The 22908-nt window shown below is 42.1% G+C and overlaps 2 protein-coding genes across 2 annotated transcripts in view; both read left to right on the plus strand.

Moving 5' to 3' along the window:
- The first annotated feature begins 15507 nt into the window (after nt 1-15507).
- LOC111601830 overlaps nt 15508-22908 on the plus strand; it is a 98697-nt gene continuing 91296 nt past the window's right edge. Inside the window, exon 1 of the mRNA XM_030223506.1 lies at nt 15508-16045. The gene's annotated coding sequence lies outside the window, so the exon portion shown is untranslated. The remainder of the gene's footprint in view (nt 16046-22908) is intronic.
- Nucleotides 18819-20813, plus strand: LOC111601831 (exopolyphosphatase PRUNE1-like). The gene is made up of 2 exons (XM_023318659.2): nt 18819-19056; nt 19140-20813. Exons 1-2 carry the CDS (start codon nt 19009-19011, stop codon nt 20277-20279), a joined length of 1188 nt encoding a protein of 395 aa, XP_023174427.1. The 5' UTR covers nt 18819-19008; the 3' UTR covers nt 20280-20813.

Consider the following 22908-nt stretch of genomic DNA (forward strand, 5'->3'; position numbering starts at 1 on the left):
GACGACGCTGACGTTGGGAGTCTCCGGCGATGCCAACGCCTTGGCCCCTGCTCCACTCCATCCTGCGTGCTGCGTCCTGCTCTCTTCGCCTTTCTCAGCTGCTGTCGTCTTCGTCGCGGGTTTTGTGTGCTGCGTTGTTTGTTTAGCGCTCCTTAAGCTCTTAAGCTCATTTCGGTTGCGTTTTATTTGTAACTCCAGGCACACACAGCCGCCTACCCTCACACACAAACACAAACACACACACACACAGTCAGCCCGTCTGGGCTGTTTTTTTTTTTTAAATAAAGCTGCCAAGCAGCTGAAAAACACTTAGTCAGGCAACTAGCAAGCTATGGCTGGCACTGCTTCAGCTCAAGAACTCAATCAAATAGAATTCATAGCTCGCTCAGTACAAACTGGGCTTGAATTGAGGGCTTAGCTCTAAGCTTGGAGTTAAGCTACTAGTCAGCTACCATAGAGAAGATCTTCAATTAGTGCGTGAAATCAAAAGAAAGACAAGCGATCGACCACATAACGAAGCCTGGCTGCCCTGTAAATGGCAAGCCGAGCTGGAGAGACTGAGAGACTGTTGGGCCATGGCTCCAGACACAATATATTCTCACTATAGTCCAGGGTATACATAGCTTGAAGTCATTGGACTATCATAAATTTCAAGCATAGAAATTCGCTTATTATAGATTCGAGTTAAAGTTTCCGCTGATCGGTTTACAGGGTATCTGGCACTTGGGCATGCCCCACATGCGGCACAGGGTAGTTTTGCTTATCGCAGTTGAATTTAACGCCCTGTTGCTGTGCGCTTAAGCGAAACAATGACTGATTCCTTTGCCCCTTGGCCTGCATCAGATATCCTCTGTGCTGGCATTGAGCATCTGGTATGCGGCTTCTATTGCCATGTAGCTGCAATTGTTTCTAGCCTGTCTCTTGGGTGTTCATTCAGCTGCTGCTGCTGCTGCTGCTGCTGCTGCTGTCTGACTTGCATATCAAGTTGCCGGTTCGCTGTAGCTGTTTCCTAATCGTCTGTCTAAGTGTCAGTCCGTTTTGTTTGATTGATTTTTGCCCTGGTCCGACCGACTCATCCGTTCCAAGCTCTCAAGCTAGATTCTTGTGTGCATTTATTGGCGTAGCAAATTCAATTTTCAATTCAAGCTACATCGAAAGCCGATTGACAGCAGCCAACAATGAAGTGTGAGCGAGCGGCAACTGCTTGGAATAAATATATTTGCATAGAGCTTCACGCCACAGGCTGCTGCAAGCGTAAAAACTATGAGGAATCTAACGGAACTATCGAAAGTTGCTCAGATTAATTGTGTCGATTTATCAGCAAAGCTGTTCGAGCTAATCAAACGTGCCGCTCTATGCGATTCTCATATGTCTGCATACCATTTGCTGCCTACCCTCTTCCCACTTCGACATTTGCGAATCATTTTAAATGCAATTGAGGGTTCAGTGCCTACACGACAGCTGTAATCGATTATGGCTAATAAAGTCAGCCATTGCTGTGCCACTCAGCGATGCTTAAATGCACTTAGCGCTATGCAGCCTTGCGAATATGGAGTACTCGGTACATAATTATCTGAATTAGCTAATGAACATGTGAGCCAGTGTCTGTCTGTGTGTGTGCGTGTGTGTGGGTGGGTAGCTGTGTATTGCAACGGTATGCCGATGTTTTGCCATCATTAGCATTTCATCTTATTTTACTCAAGGATGCAGCCGTGCGTGCAACATTTCATCAACAACAACAGCACAAACTGCATTCCAATTATTCGTCCGTGCGCAACGGACGGACAACAAACAGAGCATTGGGCATGCCGCATGCCCCACGGCTGATGTCGTCTCCCCTCCGCATGCCGGTCCGGCATACGCTTTGTCAGCTGGCCAGCCGCCGAAGATGGCGTATTAATGACCTGAATGCGGAATGTAACAGACATTTTTTAGTTGCATTGCGAAGCGCGAGGATAACACCAGCACCGCCGCCACCATCAGCAGGGCGGGGCCAGCAGAAGGCATGCCCGACACGCTGCCGGAATGCATAATTGAATTACGAATGGGGCAAGCGTCCAATGATGCGAATGCTGCGCCCTTCAACACGAACCAGCCAGCTTATCCTGGCAGCAGCTATTCCCATTTGAAATATGACAAGCAGCACGGCAGGACAGGGCCGGGCATGGCATGTGAATTCCGGCCCTTTGGCAACGATTGCAGTTCAAGCAAAAATTGAAAGTCAAACTTGCAACGCATTTCACTTTTACAGCACTCATAAAGGCCGAGAGCCGAGAGCCGAGAGCCTTTTAGCCAGCCAAATGCAATTTATTTAATTCGCTTTAAACGCATTTGGCCCGCAAGCGCTTTACGCTCCCAGCGGAAAATAAAATGGGAAAAAGTGAAAACTAATTTTTGCCTCTTCTGATTCATTTGCGATGCAGCCGATAAGCTTTCAGCTAGCTCCAAGTCCAATACTCGATGGCTATATTAGAGAACTGTGAGCTCGAGGCGCCGCCACTCATAAATCACTTCATTAACTCACTCTACCGAGGCAGGTCCAATCAAATCTTATCATACATCGGCCAGCTCATCTGGCCACGTCCCCCAACTAGTTCATGGCCTTGATTTGTGGCCCAACTATTTGTAGAAGTCGCATTTATGTAGTTGTCAAAGCATTTGACCTTTATTCCACTACAACAACAGCTGGGCATACTTTGCCCCCTCCACATGCCCCTCAGACGCACATACATATGTCTTTTACTTAGCTGTCTTCTGTGTATAGCGTTCCATTTTTGCACTCCCTCCCTCTCTCTCTCTCTCGCTCACAGTACATATTGCTCATACGCCGCGTTGCATGTGGCACGTTGTCGATCTAAGCGCTGATAAGACGCAGCAACAGCTGCCAGCTGCCAGCTGCTGGCTTGGTGTATGTGGCATGTTATATGGTATGTGAGAGTGTGCGTGTGTGTGTGTGAAAGTGTTTGTTCACTGATGTATATGTTTATATAATTCCCACTTACCGCTGGCTCACACAAGTACAAGTTTATTGGTGTTTTTGCTGCCGCTGCTGTTGCTGCCTCAATGTTTGGCTTTTATTTGCCGTGTGTACTTTAGTCTTACACGCTAGCATATAAACTGAATACACATATATACCAATTGGAAGGAGGCTGCAGGACGGCGCTATGCCCAAAGGGAGTGTAAAGCAAACCGAAAAGCAGGCAAAATGAAAATTATGCTCTTTTTGGCATTAAGTTTATGAATAACGAGCTGCTTCAACACGAATGTGTGCGAGCTCTTCAGTAAGCTTAAAGGAATTTATTCTCTGCCATAACTACAACCACCCACACCCACACACACACACACATACGTATACATATGTTTGTGTGGGCGGCTATCAACGCCTTTGCCGCTGCTGCTGCTGCTGCTGCTGGCGCTGCCGATCAAAAGGTGTTAAGTTTTGTTGTTATAGTTAAGCGCCCGAAAAACCACAAAGACATGCACAGCAAGCAACAGCACGTTGACAGCGAACGAACGAACAGTTAGCTACCCACCTGCTTTTTTTTGCAGCCAGGTGCCACAATACACAGAGAGAGAGAGAGAGAGGGAGAGAATGGGAGTGGGACTGGGAATGGGACTGGAGAGCGAGAAAAAGAGAACTTGAAATAAGATTTTCCATGTTAGTTGCCTTTGTTGCCTTTCACAAACAAGTTCAAAGACTGTTAAAACACTGCGAGATTCCCTCCACGCCAATGGCACTGATATGCCTGTGATAGAGATATAGATATATGCATATTGATATAGATATAAGATATGACATGCAACATATATAGAACAATCTCAATCTCAGACAGACAGCTCGCCCAGCGGCTGGGCAGACAAAACAAGCAAATGTTTCTCACATGTCTGGCCAGTCCCAAGTACAGCAGTTGGCTTTTTGCATTCGTGGCCAAGACAGCTGTCCGGAAACAACATCTTAGTCTGGATTATGGCAAATGTTTGTACAGACGTCGCTGACAACATTTGACTGTTTGCCGATACAACAAATGCGACAGCAGCAAGAGCAGCAGGAGAAACAGACTAAGATGAGACATCAAATACTTTAAGAGACTTTGCCGAAATTTCAAAAATTCCCATGAAAATAAATTAAAATTTTTTGTATATATGTATATTCATATCAGATCTCAAATGAGAGCTTTAAGCTTGCTTGACTTGAGCCACATAAGTAAAGATCAAAAATGTTTTGATTAAATTTTAGGCAATTTGGTTTTGGCTTATCAAAAGCCTAAATACATAAAAAAAATAATTTATACATATAAGTAAATTATATAAAAATATAAATAAATTATGTAATTATAAATAAACTACAATTAAACATAAATAAATTGTTTATAAATATAAATAAATGATATATAATTAAATATAAATTATATATTAAATGTCTGTTCGGTCTACTCTCTTATGACAGTTCGTCTTCGCTCTTTGGCTATTCCTAAAGATGGGGCAAAGGATCTTGTTTGGCGCAGCATCAAGCAATTGCTCTGCCAAAAGGCTGGTTTCAGTTGATCTTCTCTGCTGATCTCATACCCTTAGAGCTCTCATGCACATAAGCAACCCAAGGTAATTCTGCTTGTTCCTTAAGACTTGAAAACAATTTCCACAAGCAAGACACCAATGAAGAGGTCCATGGAAGGATAAAGCTACGCTATGATTGAGTAGCTGAAGATATTTTTCATATTTATATTTATTTTTATAAATATTATATTAATTTATTTTTTAATTTTAACTTGAAAACATAGCTTAAAGCAAAATAATGCATGCAAGCTGTCTGACTAGCTTCAAGCTCCTTAAATGAATATAGACAGCAAGTAAGATGACCTGGCATTATGGAAGATTTGCCTCAGCTCAGGCTAAGACACAGATTGATATGTGCCAAGTCGCGCCCATTGTACTTGTCGCTCCAAGCAGAACCCATTGGGTTTTCCAATTGAATAGACTGCAGGCCGTTAGGCTATATTTTAACGAGCGCTAAATGACTCAAGTGCTGCGTCCAGTGGCCGCTACTGTTGACTATTTCCAGCCTCCGGGAGCAGTTGGTGCCCCGCCCAACTCAACCATTCACCTTGGTAGCATGTGCCACTCGGCGCTCATTCAAGTTCCATTTAGCCTTTATGCTTCGGTGTCGGTGGCGGCGTCGCTGTCCGTGTCGGTGTCGATGTCGGCAATGCCATTGCCATTGCCCCACCTTTGGGATGTTGGGGCACGCACAAACAGTCACACACACGCACAGAGCCTAGGGGATATAAATGGTAAGCGGGACAAGGGTTTTTTTGTGATTTCAAACATGCCAGCAGGCATTCACATGAAACTATGCAGTAAAAGTAGCGGCTGTGTTTGTGAATAGATATATGTATATATGTATGTGTGTGTGTATGTGCATATATATCTCTCTCTGCGAGTGCATCGTAAACATGTCGCCGTGTTATATTAGGATTTCGAGTAGCGAATATGAAAATCGCTGTCAATGCTAATGTCGCAGCTGCTTTTGTTGTTGCTCAACAGTGGACACACATACAGGTAGCAGTTGGTGGCTCAGCTGGTTCGCTTGGTACAGTTGATGGGCTCAAGAGTGCTCTGGCTTATTGAGCTACTCGCTTTGTTAGCATTGCTTGCCAATAGGCTGAGTTTGGGGATGGGGCGGGCACCCGGCACAAGTTGCTTGGCAAACAAACCTGGCATAAATAACCCTCAGTGCGACGGCAATAAAATACGTTGTCTTCCCTCTGAACTATTTCAATTGTTTATTCGAGCTAGTTTCTTGACACCGAAAACTTACGAACCAGTTCTCCCTTTCGAACTGGCGTTTGATACAACAATTTTGAAGCTTCCTTGAGTGCATACTTTGCTTTATAGAGTGGTTTGAGTTCATATTTAGTTAATGAATAAAAGTTCAAGTGAACTAGTTCACATTTCCATTAAGGAAAATTTAAATATATCTGAATTGGTTACATATGAAATCATTTTAGCGCCTTTTAGAACTAGTTCCAACACTTAAAATACAATCAAAGTTTATTTCTTAGTTCGTTGGAACTAGTTCAGCTGTTCAAATAGACGCCAATCTCATTTATGGAGCCTTGTGTACTAAATCCGGCAATCAAATTTTCATCCAAGCTCATTTTAGAGTTATTTTGAACTAGTTCCGTGAGTCATAATACAATTAAAGCCCATTTACAAGTAATTTAGGACTAGTTCCACCTGCTAAATTACGTGCCTAGCTTATTCATGAGTTTCCAGGAATAACTCCGGCAATTATTATAAAGTCTAAGCTTATTTCAGAGTTCTTTAGAACTAGTTCCGCCAGTCAGCATGCAATCCATTCTCATTTACGAGTTCTTTAGAGTTAATTTCGGCTGTTAAAATACTTGGCAAGCTCGTTGCTGAGTTCTTTCGAACTAGTTCCGTCAACTCAAATAGCTTCCAGAGCTTTACCCTCACCAAACGAAACAATGCAAAGCCCAATATTGAAAAATCACTTATGCTACATTTGGAAATCTGATCTGATTTGATCTATGTGTGTGTGTGTGTGTGTGTGTAAGTGTGTGTCTGAGTGACTGACTGGCAAGACATAAAACACCGTAATTTATGGCACATTTCCAGCTTCACGCCGAGCCGTCGTCGTCGTCTGTTGCGCTCATAAAATGGGCCTCAGCTCGTTTGGCCAGAAAGAGGCAACGGGTCAAAAATGGGGCCAGCGGGGCAAATGGCAATAAAGTGCCAACCGAAATCAATAATGCGCGCGCCTCACAAAATGTGGCAATAAACTTGCAGAATTCGTGCTTAAAAAACACGCAAACAAAAAAAAACACAAAAAGGCAGAGCTTCAGAGCGTAGCAAATGAGAGATGGAAAACTAAGTAAGAAGAAGCGACCGGAACTGAACTCAAATCAACTTTAAATTGATTTCGGCTTATTAACAGCGCCAACCTGCCCCTCCCATCGCTGCCCCATCCCCCTCGCAGCGCCATAAACTGCACTAAACGGAAAACTTTTGCCTCATTATGTGAGCCCAGCTGACAAGTGAACCCTCCTCCATGCTGCCCGTCCCCAAAACCAAATGAAACTTGCTGATTACATTTGTTGTCTTCTTTTGTAGCTGCTGTTGCTGTTGTTTTTTATCTTTTATAATCAAATGTAATCTGCATAAATTTACAAATATTCAAATGCGAGCAGAGCAAAAGTTTTTAGCCACCTCGAGCAAGCAGCTACTGCCATGCGGACAGCACATCTAATCCATCTGGCTCTCGCTCAGCGTCAGATAATGCTCATCCGCTAGCAGCGAATAATGATTGAGCTGCAGTCAACTGCGCAGTTGGCAATGCACGTGTGCCAGGCCACACTGCAGCTTGCGATTGACTTGCATAGATAGACAGCCATCAGCCAGAACTCATAGATGTAGCCAAGTTGAGTCTCTTAGTCTCCTAGTCTTGCCTTCCATTGGCCACACTGGCAGACAAAGGTGCAGACGGGCTGTGTCTGGAAATGGCAACAGCAAGCTATGATCCTGCCTCAGAAGCAGCTCACGATGCACCAGCAACAGCAAAGTTCGCTCGCTTATCGACACCTTGCGCATGCGCAGCGTAAGCTTTGTGGGCTTGCGCAGCACTTACCGCAAGCTCTCGCTGAACAGGTGTGCCAGCAGCTCACTCTCAGACCGCAGAGTCTAACATCCAATTATTGGACCAGCTGCAGACTGCACGCTTCCTATAGCTTCACTTGTTTCATGAAATTTAAACATGCTCTCCTATGCGATTCTCATTAATTGAAATAGTGCTTGCTAACTTTAATTATCAGCTTGTGCTTCAACTCGAATCTATTCCATTAAATTTTCTCATGAGCTTAAATATCTGATTATCTTTAGGCAATCTGCGTTCCTACTTCAACTCTAAGCCTTTATAAATAAGGCTATAATATTTAAATTATTTTAATATAATATTTGAATATTTTCAGGCAATCTCTGCTCCTAATTCAGCTCTAGTCTATTCCAATCAATTTTCAACATGCTGTTCTATGCGATTCTCATTATCTTAAATAGGTCCTGGGAGCTATGATAATTTCTAGCCCTACGCAATGCACTATATTTTCCAGTCTTTCAATTTATCCATTTTTCAACCTCATTCCTTTTTATATTTAATTATTTATTCGAATAAAAATAGGAATCTAGTTCGCATTTTGATATAGGAGTCTTCAATCCACAAGCCACGCTTAGTCGCTTCATCTTTGCTTCAATTCTGAGTTGTGAAAGTGAGCAAAGTCTGGAACTGCGATTACGTGTTGACCAGTGTCCCAAATACACGCGGGTTTTCTAATTGCAATGCAACACTGGGCACACACATCATTATGGTCAGTACTTGAGCGTGGAGGACCTTGAAAAGCGAGGCAGGTAGGATGAGGGGGCGGACGGAAGTTCATTAAATGTACAAATTGTGCGCGCTGCCAAAAAGATTTTTTAATAAATGGCAAAGGTTTGGGGAACAGCCAAAGTCGACAGAGACGCAAATCAAATATGTGTCCATGCATTTCTAATGTGCTCGTGCAGTAGACGCGAGTGCAGCAGCTGTTGCTTAAAGGGCAGCAGCTCTGATTAAATTTAATGCAAATTTCGTGCCCTTATATAGGGCTGCACGGGGCTGGGCGGTGGCTGAGGCCGGTGGGTGGCTACGTCACAGTCTGTTTGCGCAAGTTTTTTCTGCTTTTTGCTGACTTTTTAGACTAAAAGTCAAATATTTCATTTCGAAATTCCAGGCACTAAGACGAGAATGAAATGTGAAAATGTACAAATACATATAGGCCAGCGTGTGCGTGTGTGTGTATGTGTGTGTGTGCCACGCCTACAGCAAACAGGCCAACGATAGCGGCAAAACACATTTTTCTAGCTGCGCCCCAACTGCCGGGCACAACTCGAGCCGGCGGCTGCTTAAAAACTATAAATTAAGTTTACAACTTTTCCGCAAAAAAAAAGTAGACGAAAAACTTTTTTTGGTAGCTTTCATTGTTCCATTTGCTGATGCCGCTGCTGCTGTTGCTGCCACTGCCCATGTTGTTGTTGCAATGTTTTATCACAGTGTGACAAAATAGCATTGTAGCAGCAAAGACACAATAAAAAATGTATGTCAAGCAGCCGCTCGCCGAGCGAACAACTTTGACATCCATCATTGCCGACACTTGTTGACCCTAAATTCGTGAGACTGACTAGCTAGCTGGCTGGCTGATGTGTGGGTGGTTGGGTGGTTGGTTGAATAGCTAAGGTAGACGGACATTACCTGCCTTGCAGCCAGCAACTGACAGCTAATCAAAATGTCGCACAAAGTTCATTAACAACATTTTCCAGTCAATTGTCTTGTCAGGTTTGGCCAACAGCATATTTCTGTAGCCAGCCGTCTCTGTTTGCGTTTTGCATAGACAGCAAAGAGAGAGAGAGAGAGAGAGAGAAAGGGAGAGAAAGAGTGGCCCCTGGCCACCTGGCTGTTAGGTCGTTTAGGTCGTGGCAGCACTTTGTTAACAACTTGGCATCCAAGTTGTTTGTCTTTCACCTTCAGCGTGTCGATGACACAACTCCCACCTATGCCAACCACTGTGGGCGTGGCCCATTTTATTGCCAGGCAAATCAAGAAAACTTAACGAACTGTTCCCGCTCGGCAGTTGGCAGTTGGCAGTTGGCAGTTAGCAGGCATAGACCGAACTCTGTCTCCCACCTGGGTTGGCCAATGAACTTGAAATTGGCAACAGAAGGCAGAGTGCAAACAGACTGTAAATTGTTTATGCTCACATAAATTGTTATGCAGCCCCCGCCAAACAGCGTTCAATCAAGACTTCCCCAACCAAATGCAGCAGCTACAAGTTTCCACTTAATTTTCAACTCACTTTAAAATTAAGCAAAGCAAATTTTGACTTATTTTAACTGCGATTCGCTACAAATATTTGATGGAAAACCAAGCTTAAAAAATTTACAACATTTTCAATTTTAAGTCTTGCTTTGACCATATGATTGGACGGCACAGAAGATAGCAATATGGATATGAAGGCGCATCATTGATGGTATATAGAAGATAGTTACAGCTTCAAAAGGCTGGCTAGGACTTGGCTGCCTTTAAATACGAACTCAACAGGGGCAGTTACTTGGCAACTAAATCCCCTTTAATTGCCTGAAATATAGTTTTGCTAATCAAAAATATTATTCTTGGCCCAAGCTGTAGTTGCAAATGAAGCCGAGCAGTGCTTGAAGTTAAAAATGAACAATGCGTAAGAAACAATGCGCATCATGCCATTGTTTGATTTAGTTAAGCCAGCAGAAAAGAAAATTATATATATATATATTTATATATATTATATATAGCTTCACAATATGTACAACTAATTATATATAGCTTCAGCTTATAATCTTGGCAGCTGCTCAGCACAAGCTCTACAAATAGTTGACTGCAAATTATTGTTTGATTCGCTAGGTTTTTTCTAGCAAAGTTTGTTTTCGTGCAGCTCTGTGGCATGAAGCAGGTTGTTTAATTAAGCAAGTGCTTGACATTAATGAAACTAGACAAAAGTTTATTCCTGGATTTGAAAGCAGTTTATGGTTGCTTTTGCCGGTTTAAGCCAAAATTACTTTGCTGCCACTTTAAGAGCGTTTAATCCTTGGATTCCGTATGCTCCTTGCTGGGCTGTGGCTTACTTCGAGTCGAGAGCTCGGCGAGCTTTAAGATTTCTTAATATTTATGTGCACGTCGTTAACTGCATGGATTGCTTGCATATCAAATGGGCATTCGACCCTGTTCCTGTTCCTGTGTGCGTGTTTTATGTAAAATACTGTACATCTATATGTATTTGTTTGTACGCACACATATCTGTATGTGGACAGAGGCCTGCATGGCACGCACTGCCTGGCCTGGCGGGCGGGCGGTTGGTTTGACTTCCTGGCACGCACAAAAGCGCAAGACACGCAAACAGGTCAAGGATATTTATGCATATATGAATATACAAAACGCAAATCACAACAAAGCCCAACAGACCCGCAACCCAAACCGATCTAAGCCCAGCCAAATGGAACAAAATAAAGCTAACAGCAACTGCACGCTGAGCTGTTTGATATCGTTCAGAACTGATTCGATTGAGCAGGACTTTAAGATGAACTGCTTCACTACTGAACGATGCAGTTCAATGAGCTGTAACCTGTACAACTTATACAGTTATTCACGATTTAAGCAACTGAGCTACTGAACCAGTTCTAGAACCAGTTCTAGTTCTTTTGAATCATTACTTCGCGGCGACTTTACTAATGGAACTAGTTCAGGATTCATCAAGCAAAGCTGACTGATGAGTGAGCCACGTAGTTGATTTACTAAATAGTATTATTTGTGCATGAGCTGAACTAGTTCATTTTTGAACTAATTGCACTGGCATACTAGTTCGACACTAGTTCTATTGAGCTCTTCAGCTAGCAATAAGAGTAATGCTGCATTAAATGCTGAGTGAACGGATGAATAAAATGGCAGCTCATGGTTGAACTGGTTCAACAAATTGAACTAGAATCGACAACGCTCACTGGCAGCCAGCATGGACAAAGGTTCATCAACTTTAAAGCAGTCGCTGTCGCCACTGCAGCTGACGCATCGGCCATTGTTGTTGCCACAGCGTGCGTGGGCTTGTCAGTGTGTGTGTCAGCCTCTGTGTGTATGTGTGTGTGTGCGAGACAAAAGTCGCAAAAATGAACGCGTAATTGTTTGCACATGAATACATTGGGTAAATATGTATTTACCACACGCTGCTGTTGCCGTCGCTGTCGTCGCCGCCTGTTGCCGCATGCAACGCGCATTCATTTGCATGCAAAGACTAGATGAGGGAGCGTCTGGATTGCTACGGATTGCTGCACGTTGCCAAGTCAAAGGCGTTTTAATCTGCTTACCTTGGCAGCATTCTTTCGGTCTCCACTTCGCCTTCGCTTTTCACTCTGTTCCTGCTCCTTTTGTAGCTTTGCTGCGAATTTCATTTGCATGATTGCGAGCGACGATTCGGTGGCTTGGAGGGGCGCAGGCCAGCTGGTTAGGCGAGTCGTCGACTCGTTGAGTCGTTGAGTTGCTGAGCTAGCGCTGCAGCAGCTTTGCTTTAATTACGAGCCTCGCTTGACTTTGAGCACATAAACAAATTGAAACTTGTTTATGGCATGCAAATTAATCAAATCTCATTCTCAATTAAGTCACCCCACACGCCCAGCATCGAGATAACGCAAACCGGAAATTTGCATCTTGGAAATGCGGCAACTGCAGCAAGCCTTGAGCACGATTTACATAGTGAGGCATTAGTCTCAGGACAATAATTATTATAATTAAACACGAAATGCACACGCAAATCTTTTTCCAATTACACTTACCCATCACGCCCCCTCCCTAGCTCGCATGCCCTTTGTCAAGGGTATTATCAACTACTGTTAGCAAATGTCTAATGGCAGCTACGAATGCCAGCTTAAGCTTCACTTGTTTTAAGTCTGAGCGAAAGTTTTTTTATGCCTAAGTCTGGTGATGCACGCATATTGCACTCAAGCTCATCTTAATCAACTTTGGGCTTATTGAAAATGGTTTATACAGTTCACTCAGATGGATGTTACGGAAGGTTATTAAGGCAAAGTCTTAAACGGCATTCAGTTTCGAGTTGAGCTGGCCTTGACTGTCTTCCTGGCTCGTTTCAAATCATTAATGACTTTTAACTGAGTTCAGCTAAAATCAATATCAAATTAATTTGAGTAAAGCTAAAACCTATCGAAGTTAGATAAGTTTGGCAAACGTTATATGTATATAACGAGTGTTTCTTTAAGAGTCTTTATAGCTGGTGTTTTGTTCAGTTTGACTTGACATTGGGTACATAAATAATCAGAATTGTTGCATTTAAAGTGAGGATAATACACATGCTTTTGTTGACACTCCAGAGTAAACGGAGGTTTAGTGCGCTTTATGGAATGCCGCAGTCATTGATTGCGTGTTGTGCGCTTCAGACGTGGCGGGCAAATGCTTAAAATATATGTTTAATATAATGTTATAGTACATATTTAATAATTGTCATCAGATTTTCTATATCATAAAGTCTATTTTATTAATATTAAAAATACATTTCTTTGCTTTCTTTTTATATTAAGTTGTATAACTTTAAAATAACCAACCAATATATATAGATTATCGCTATATATATATATATATATATATAAATATATATAATATATATATATATATATATATCTATATATATATAGTGAAGACTACTCCATGTGATTCTTGTCTTGCCTATTTACCTATTTAAAGCCGAGTAGAGCGACATTCAACTTCAGCAAAAGTTTTTTATTACTAACTGTCATCGAGCTTTGTGTCTGTCGCTGAAGGAGACGAAGTGGTGTTCTCTCTCGCATACACTTAATATTTAAAGAATAATAATTTAAAGCTTTTCGCTGATCGTGCGCTTTTTACACGTCAATAAATTTCGTTAATAGTAAACAGATATGAAGCTGCAAAGTTATTCAAAGAATGCATTTTACATGGCGCGAAGTTAAAACAAAAAACAACCGCAGCATAAAATGCGCCAGCAAATTGCACATGTGTGTGTGAGTGTATGTGTGTGTGTTAACGGAACTGCGAAGGCAGCTCAAATATTTGCTGCAAGTTGCTGCTCAACTACAGGGTATTCAGAGCAGTCGACGTTGTTTGTTTTCCTGTTTGCCTGCGCCCCCTCGGGTTGCACTTCGAAATTTGTTTAATGCATAATCAAGTGTTGTACGAGACACATACACACACAGGCACACACATACGCATCTAGAACAATAATAACAACTACTTCACCCGCAGCGTACAAAGCTTGTTGTTGACCAATTAGCAGAAGCAGCAGCAGCAGCAACAGCAGCAGCAGCAGCAGCCGAAAGAGCATGGCATGCCCCAGCCACTTGGCAGCTGCCACATGCAGCTGTTTGTACAGCAAGTGTCGAATTTTCGGTTTCGGTCACTTGGGCGACGAGAAACTTTATGCCCAGAATGAGTTGGCTCATTAAAAACTAAACTGTAATTATTGTAGAGCAATGAATATAACGACAACAGATCCATTAATCATAGCCAAAGCGCTTTTGAGGGCCAGCAGTGCTTCGATTGTCATCCAAATACCTTAGTCACTGCGCCTGATGAGCTTCAGCCAGCAAGATTATGTTAAATTAATGAATATATATACATATATATATATACATATATATGTGCATATAACTAACAGCAGTCTCTGTTGACATTCGTTTATTGCGGCTTCAAGTAGTTTTTCCAGAGGAATAATTGACTTTCGTTTTGTTTCATTTGCAATGTCTTTTAATTTAATTTGTTGGCAGCTTCTACTGCTAAGTATATATATATATATATATATATATGCTTAGCACATCTTTAAGTAAATAAATATATTTCATCTATTTCGCCTTCAAGTTTTGGCCACAAAATTCTTGGAAAACAATATTTCCACAGCCTATTTGGCATCTGACAAAAAGAGTAAAGTAAAGCTCAATTTATCATGGTAATGCTGCACACGTTAAAGTACTTTAAGAGTTTGAGCTCAAATACGAGTAATTGCTGTCATTTAATGCCCTGTAATAGCCTGAGACGTCATTGCGTTATATCTTTTTCCGCTATATTCAACTCTAAGCACGTCTCACCTGAGTGCCCCAATAAACAAAACCTAATCACATCTGGTGAATTGAAAGATGCCGAAGAACTTAAGTTTTAATAGGTATCTGCTCGTCAGGCATGCATTTCTTTCACTAGCAACACTAAAGTTATTCCAAGTATTTCAACTTTTGCTTCAATTCGGATTTCAGATTTCAACTTAAAGTCATCGCAGACCAAGTAGTTTAGCTTTTATCGTCGGAGTCTTGGTTTCTTATTAGAATTGCATTGGTATGAAATGAAATGAGAGAGGAACCTGGCTTATACGGGCTAAGCCCTTTGATCTTTGCTGGCTACAATGTGACTGCTGTCGCAGCAGCAGCAGCAGCATCGAGAAACCCATTTCCGGTGCCATTTGCAACAGTTGCTTCAAAGCGAAATGGACTGGAGCTGTGCCAGCGACAAACTGCCAAAAGAAGTGACAGTGGGGCGGGGACAGGAGGGTTAGCTGACACCTGCATATGTGTGTGGTCCCCACGACCACGCGTTACAATTATGAGACAGATTCAATATAACCGCAGCTGCAGCAGCAGCAGCAGCAGCAGCAGCAACGACAGCACCTACGATTAGCGCAGCCCATCGTAAGGACGCAGAGAAAGAAAACTGCTTGTAAATTAAAAAACCATAGAAAGAGAGCGAACTCGTCGCCTGTCGCCTGAACCGTTCTCTTGCTCTCGCAGGCTGGCGCTCAGTTCACCACACTGGCAGGCATGCAGAGGCATGTTATCCACGGCAAACTCACCACACTGGCTGCGCCGTGCTGCTCGCACCAAGTCGCCGTTCAGTCTAACGTTGAACTCTGCCGCTATTTGTTGCTTCACTTCTCTCAGCAGTGACACACACAGCGCATAACGGTACGTGCTTTCTACTACGACAACGACAGCGAAGACGACAACGACGACGCGTCCAACGGCCACCCGCTCTCTTAACAATCAAATTGTTGCCTCTGCACGCGACTTAAGCTTGTCGAGTATTTATTTATTTGTGTTGCCCAAAAAGGAAGGAAAGGAAGAAGAGGAAAATAAAAGTTAATAATCAAATCGCGCTAATCAATTTTTGTGATCAATTTTTTTTCTCGTGAAAACAGCAAACAGCATCTGAAACGAATTGAAATCTGAATTGTGCCAAATTTGTTGATCAAACAGAAATAACCGGCACAGTGCGTATGCTTAATCAGTTGGCAAGTGCTTAAAAATGCAACAAACATCAAACGAAATACCAGACAAAAGCCCGTTATACAATTACACGCATCCAGACAATCGAGTGTGAAGAAACTGCATAAACTTTTCCGCTTTTCCGCACAAGGAAACAGACAAACAGCTAAAATCTCTAGCTGAAGCGGTTAGTATAAATCCATTTAAAATGAGAATTTAAATAAAAATAATAAAAAAATAATTGATTTAATTTAATTTATCAATAAATGTTATTCTTCTCTATTTATATATTTCAATAATGCTTAAGCCAGGTTGTTCCTATTTTTTTAGCTAAAATTAAAACAATAATTTAATTCATTTGCTAACATTTGCATTTGCTATTTTTTTCATTTTTGATTTAAGTACTTTCTGGAAACAATTAAAAACATGCCGCAGGCCTTTTGCAATTGTAAACAAATATATACATTTTTTATTTACTTCTAACTTCTGCTTTTATTTTAAATTTTGTGAAATAGCTTTAATACAGCTGCAATGATGATTGGAAATAATTCTAATATTTCTAAATTTTTTAAATGATCTAAAAATATAAATAAAAGTATTTAAAGTATTTAAACTACTTAAATTACCTGATACTATTTTATCTAAATATCTTAAAAATATTTAAAATTTTTTTAAATATATTATTTTAATACTTAAATATTTTCAAATAAATCAAATATTTAAAAATATTACATTTTAATATTTAAATATATTTGAAAATATTGATACATTTTAAAATATTTACTTTTTCTTTTTGAAAACTTTAAATTGTTTTATTTTTAAATTTAATTTTTTTTATAGATTTTATTTTATTTAAATAATAATTAAAATGACCTAAAATAATTTCAAAAATATTTAAAATACTTTATTAAGTTTACAATCATTTTTTGCGTGTTAATAAATATTAATAAAAAATTCTTAGTGCAGCTACTAAAAAAACTTATAAAAGTGAAGAAATATTTAAATAAAAACGTTTTGAAATTGCAATTTCATTTCAACTTTCTTCAGTGGAAGGAGGCTTAATGATTAGTTCCATGATTCCTCAAGCCATTAATAAAGCAAAGATATATATTATATCTATATATATACAAGAATACTTGTACATACACTAATCATACTATTTACACGATTTATACCCATCTTATGACTAGAGCTGCTTGTTTTTACTATTGTTTCGACTTGCAAATGGAAACAGCTTAAGGCTGTAGGCGGCAGCCTCACAAATTTGCAGCTATATTAGCATAATCCAACAGGTTTTATTGACACATTTAGAAAATGAAAAAGCTATGTATGTATGTACCTATGTGTGTATGCATACATTAAGCATTAGCCAGAACAGAATAATCCAATATGTTAATTAGTTGGCTTCGAATAATTGAAGTGCTGGCAGGAGGAATAGCTTATCTACTCCAAGCTCTATGCTGCTAAGTGGCTTTGTCTTCCATTTGGCATAATGCATTGCTGCAATGCTAAAATGTTGGTGTTGTTGTTGGTCAGCGCAGCTAATCAATCTGTAAATTATCAATATGTAAGAGCATAAAACAAAGCTGAACGGAAAATGAAATAAGAAACCGAGCGAGCTATCACTGAAACGATAACGAAACTACTTGACTTTGAAAGTGGTTGAATGCGGCGAACACAGGCTGTGACATGACGGAGAGAAAAAGAGAGACAGAGAAATCATGAAATGGAGAGTGGAAATGGGGAATGGGCACAGCGGACAGGCGCTAAGCAGCAAAAGGATCTACATGATTTATAAGCAACATTAAATTGAATATTCAACATAATGTAGCCTTTAAATGGGACGATGCGCAGCAACACCAAGCAGCAACTATCAGAGTATATACAGTATATATATATATACATATATGTGTATACATATGAATGTATGTGTGTGTGTCTATGCCTTGCCAGCTGAAGGTCATTTGGGCTCGACTTTGGGGCTAATGTCTAAGTGACTTTTGGCCGCGCCTGAGAGCGTGCCACAAAATCAAAATACTTGGCCAGCACCTAATGGCATGCCTTGTTGCGCTTCAGTATTCCGAGTTGCCAAAATTGTTATTCGTCCTTTTATTAAAGCAGCTTCACGTTCTTGTTCTGCCGTCCATAAATGGCGAAATAAAATAAAAATCGCTCAACTTGCTGTGTCGAAAATATGTTGTTTAAGTTCAACGTGTGCAAAAGTAATTTACCAAAGCAGCAGCAGCAACGTAGCGAGCATTATAAATCACACGTTCTGCCCCACAGCAAAGTGCCAACTATAACTGCAAATACGCACACACACACACACACTCGCATGCATAAGACCTTGGCTCTAACTGTGTGCGCGCGTGGGTAACGCGTTACGTGTGCAGGTCAAATGTGAAAAGTCAGCCAATTCGGACCACAGTTGACAGACAAGACGGCGGCGTGACTTGACTAGGCCTAATGCCACGCCCACAACACTAACAGCTACATGACACTTACCAACACTAAACTTTTTACTAGTGACAGCCACACAGAACTTTGAAGCGAACTACATAAGGCGCGTCTCAGCTTGGTGATATTTAATGCAGATTCTAACGAGCTAATACAAATTTGAACAATTAAGCAAAAGTGTATTAATTTAATAGTATTTTGTATTGATTTCTAACAATAAAGTTCGAATATAAAAGAAATTTATCTGAAATTGTCTTCAAATTAAATTTATCAAAACGAAAAATCTGTATCAGAACTTCAAGCCTTTTAACGACGTGCTTAGCAAGTATAAAACAACTCGTAAGCCAATGGCAAATCTTGTTAAATACTTTAACAGCTTGATGTTATCGATAGGTTGAGCCACCGCCAGCTTTAGGCTATCGAAAATAGTATCACACCTACTGGGTCACCCTCAGGGCAAGTGAAAATTTCGTACTGTCAGCAGCACCTGTTCATCAGTTCAGGCATAGCACACACAATCGAGCACACGAAATGGGGCAAACAACTGGAAATGAAAAGGCAAACAATACATCAAATTACGATAATAATAATAATAACAATAACTGAAACAAGCAGCAGCTGAGAAAGCAACAACATCTAAAAACATAAATCGGAGCGCTATACGGCCGTGCTCTGTTGTGCTGGACTTTTAAGATGGACTTCTTAAGCTTTCTGGTTAACTCACAGCGTCTGACCCAGTGGGTGAGTAGTTGTTGTTGCTAGTTGCTGTAGCAGAGAAGCATCTAGACGCTAGCTAAGCTGCATGGCTACCACTGCACTTACAGCGCCCCACCGGCGGCCCGGAGCTAATGTACATTGCTCTATCGCACGAGAGCTGTGACCTGGACTCTGTGGTTAGCACTTTGGCAATTGCTTATTTGCGTTATCGCAATCCGGGCACGCTGCAGCACAACTATATGCCCGTATTGAACATGATGCGACGCGACTATCCCAGCAAGTCGGAGGTGCGCTTTCTGCTTGATAAGCAGCACATAACGCCCGAACGCCACTTGGTCTTTCGCGACGATGTGCCCGAGGATCTGTTGTTGCGCAGTCGCTTCATTTTGGTCAATCATCATGTGAGTCCGTTTCACTACTGCACCGAGGAGGTCTACGACTATCGGCCGTATCAGTGCGAGGCAGCCCGTTTGCCCATCTACTGCCAGCGCATCATGCACCCGATGCGCTCGTGTGCCGCTCTGATAACGGAACGTTATGACAGCCCCATCTATAACTATGCGAACGTGCGCTGCCTGCGCGTCTTCGAGCTGCTGCATGCCGCACTGCTCTTGCAGAACAGCAACTTTGCCATGCATCCGCTCGATCAGCTGCACAATGTGCGCGACTATCAGCTGCTGGTCTACCTGGAGAAGCAGCTGGGCCAGCTGGAGATACCGCAACGGACCATACTCTATGACACGCTGGTCAATGCCATGTTCGATCTGAACGAGCTGACACTTCCACAGATTCTGCGGCGCGAGTTCAAGCTGCTGCGCGCCAACAATGGCATCCATCTGGTGCGCATCGCCCAGTGCTGCTTCCCCATGGCTGTCTCCCGCTTCATATCCTTCGAGTTCGCACAATTGGCTCTGCAGCAGTTCGCCTCGGAGCACGGCTGCGACTTCATAATGCTGCTCGGCACCAGCATGCAGCCGAAGGGCGGCCTGGTCATCAAGGAGCTGGGCCTAATACCGATGGACTCGCTGCGCGATACAGAGGACAGACGGCTCTTCGATCACATGATTATCAATCTGAGTGCAGCGGTTGAGCCAATGCTCGCTCTGGAGCCATATCGTGGACTCAACTTCATGCAGGGCGCCTTCTTCTTCATCAATGTCTGGAACGTGCAGTTCTACGATATGCTGCATCTCGTTCAGCTCATCATCTACAATTGGGTGTCCAAAGACAAGTTCTCGGCAGCCTAACCTGGCCCAGAGCGTACTTCCTTACCTGTTCATCGTTTTTACTTTGATTCTCTTTAAATTTGCGTTCACTGTCATTGCCCCAGCCACAACCAAAGTCCCTGCCTTTCGTCTTTCGCCTTTTAGTCTGTCACATTTGCTCATATTACGCATCTAATCCATCAACGCGGACCACTTTTCGGATACTTTTACAAGCCAGCAGTGAAGTTGACTTCACTCAAAACTTCCCTCTCATCGGATTTCCACTTGAACAGGCGCGGCGCAAGCACAGAGAATGTTTTCTTCTTCTTTTCTCTTGTTTTTTCTTTATTTTTACTTTATTTTTGGTTTGTTGCCTAATGCTTTATGTTTGGATCTTAATGTTTTAGCTTGAAGAATGTTTGCGTGGCCTTCATACACAGGGCCAAAAGCACCAAGTTCATTTCAATAAATGCAAAAAGTTCGTTTCTCACATTTTACGATATAAAATCTTTTCGCTTTTTGCACATCTATTTTTTGTTCTGTATCGCGTGGTGTAAAACATTTCAAAATCACTAAAAAAAAATATATAAAAATTCATAGAAATGTGATAAGCCATAAAAGGAGATTAGATTGAAGAAAAAAAGAGAACTTTTTCCTTTTACAATTCAATGGGAAAGCAAAACTCTTCATAGTATTAAATGCTTTGTTCACATTCCCCATAAAACAGCATTACTTAATAATTTATATTCAATTATTGCGATCCAAATTCATGATAGATGTGCGCACAGTTTGTCAGCGTACGAAACACGAGTGTTTAACCCAAGCGTTTGCATTTAAATTATGATTTACGCACGCAGAACGAGTCGGAGTGGGCGAGTGAGGGAGGGGAGAGAAGCAATCAGCGTGAGAGATTGCCTGCTCTGTGTGTAGCTGATGACAGATGGGCAGAGAGCAGTGGTTTGGCCAGGTGCTGCAGGTTGGTCTCCGCTCAAGCCATTATACAATGCATTAATCTAATCATATGAGGGCGAATATGCCAGTTGCCAAATTCATGAACTCCAAAAGGAGTTTTATATACGTCTGAATGTGACCATGTTTTCATATTAACTTTTCAGCTTTTCTTTGCTTTCCATTCCTTTGCTGCCACGCACGCACACACCCACACAGACACACAGACAGAGGCAAGCAGGTAAAAGTATTTGCAACTTGATTTATAAGCACGCTGATGTCAGTTACGTGCACGCACTCAATAATGGCAGCAGAAGTTAACAAGAGCCAACGGCGAGGGCTGTATCTGTTGTTGTCTTTCTGCTCTGGCAACAACAATTGGCAAAGGGCACTCGCTGCCATTGCGCAAATTGCTTGCAACACTTTGGCTTTGACTGTCGCCATTTGCCGTTTGCCGTTTGCCGTTTGTCGTTTGGCTTTTATAAATCGCTTAGACCCAGCCCCGCTCCGCCACCCGCTGCTTAACGCTGATAACGGCGACAAGTCAAACAGGAAACTCTGTGACGTCAGCCGCTGAGTCGCGAGCCGAGAGTCGACGCTCAAAACACATCCATCAGCGGCGCATTTATATGAAGAGCTTAAGGCTCGGCGGCTCAAGGTGAAAGCGGCAGATGAGAGAGCGCTTCTGCCGTTGCTGTTGCTGTTGCCGCTGTCAACCTAATTGTTCGACTGCACGTCTTTTCTTTCGCTTCTCCCACTTCTCCTCCTCTGCTGTTTCCATTTGCCGTGGGCAATAAAACTTGAACACGTCTCCAGCTTTATGACAGTTGGCACTCATAGAACTATATACTGTGGAATGCTGCCTCATTTAAATAGCAAGTTTTCTCCGAGTGTAATGGCGTTGCAAATTCAAATTTGTTTTGCCCCATTAGCTGACAATGCAGGCTAAGGTAGAGCTGATGCCTGAGCACGCATATCAAATCTATATTTCAATACAAATAAACTTCTTTCACTCATATTCAAGGTCTGTTTGCTGCGTCTTCACTCTGGTCGTCGTTCGTCGTTGGCCTGGCGAAAGCTCTGCTCCACTGTTGTTTTGCAGTTTGATTTCTTTCTGTGTTTTCTTGTTTACCATTGCATACTTTGCGCTGTGCGCTGTGCGCGTAATGAAGATAATTGCTGTTAAGCGCATCTCTAAGCGGATTTCGGAGCCATGCCTCAGAGCCTGAACGGAGCAGACAGAACGTTGGCCACCTGCCGCCATCTACCTGCTGCACGGTATTTACCTGTCTGCGTTGTCAACGAAAGTTTTAGCATTTGACTTTCGTTCGCATGCCCTACCAGAGGCACGGCATACCTGACTTGTGGCGCGCTTGGCTAACTCTTGGCTCACGCCACATGGCGTATACGTAACGCTACTCATAATTTCCATGTAGAGCATTGCGCAGTCGACTACTTTTCGCTAGCCTTAACAGTTTTATTTATTAATTTTTTAGTTGCGTCGCTTTTTACGTTTCCCTTTTTAATTTGCACTTGCCGTGGGTATGTGGGCGTGGCAGGGCGCTTTTATTTCAAAGAGCGCACGCGACTTGCATTAATTAAATTCTTTAGACTGCTATAAAAGGTGTTGCCTCGTTTGCTACCCCTCTTCAGCAGCCGCTGCTCTTGCTGCTGCCGCTGTTTGTTCTTATTATTATTATTATTGCTGCTGCTGCAGCAGCAC

Source organism: Drosophila hydei, unplaced genomic scaffold, assembly GCF_003285905.1.
Source record: "Drosophila hydei strain 15085-1641.00,03,60 unplaced genomic scaffold, DhydRS2 tig00000232-arrow-arrow-pilon, whole genome shotgun sequence".
Classification (NCBI taxonomy): domain Eukaryota; kingdom Metazoa; phylum Arthropoda; class Insecta; order Diptera; family Drosophilidae; genus Drosophila; species Drosophila hydei.

Coding starts and splice junctions, on each gene's coding strand:
- LOC111601831 (XM_023318659.2), top strand. CDS start 19,009: ATGGACTTCTTAAGCTTTCTGGTTAACTCACAGCGTCTGACCCAGTGG. Junction 19,057..19,139: donor CACAGCGTCTGACCCAGTGG/GTGAGTAGTTGT, acceptor CTGCACTTACAG/CGCCCCACCGGCGGCCCGGA.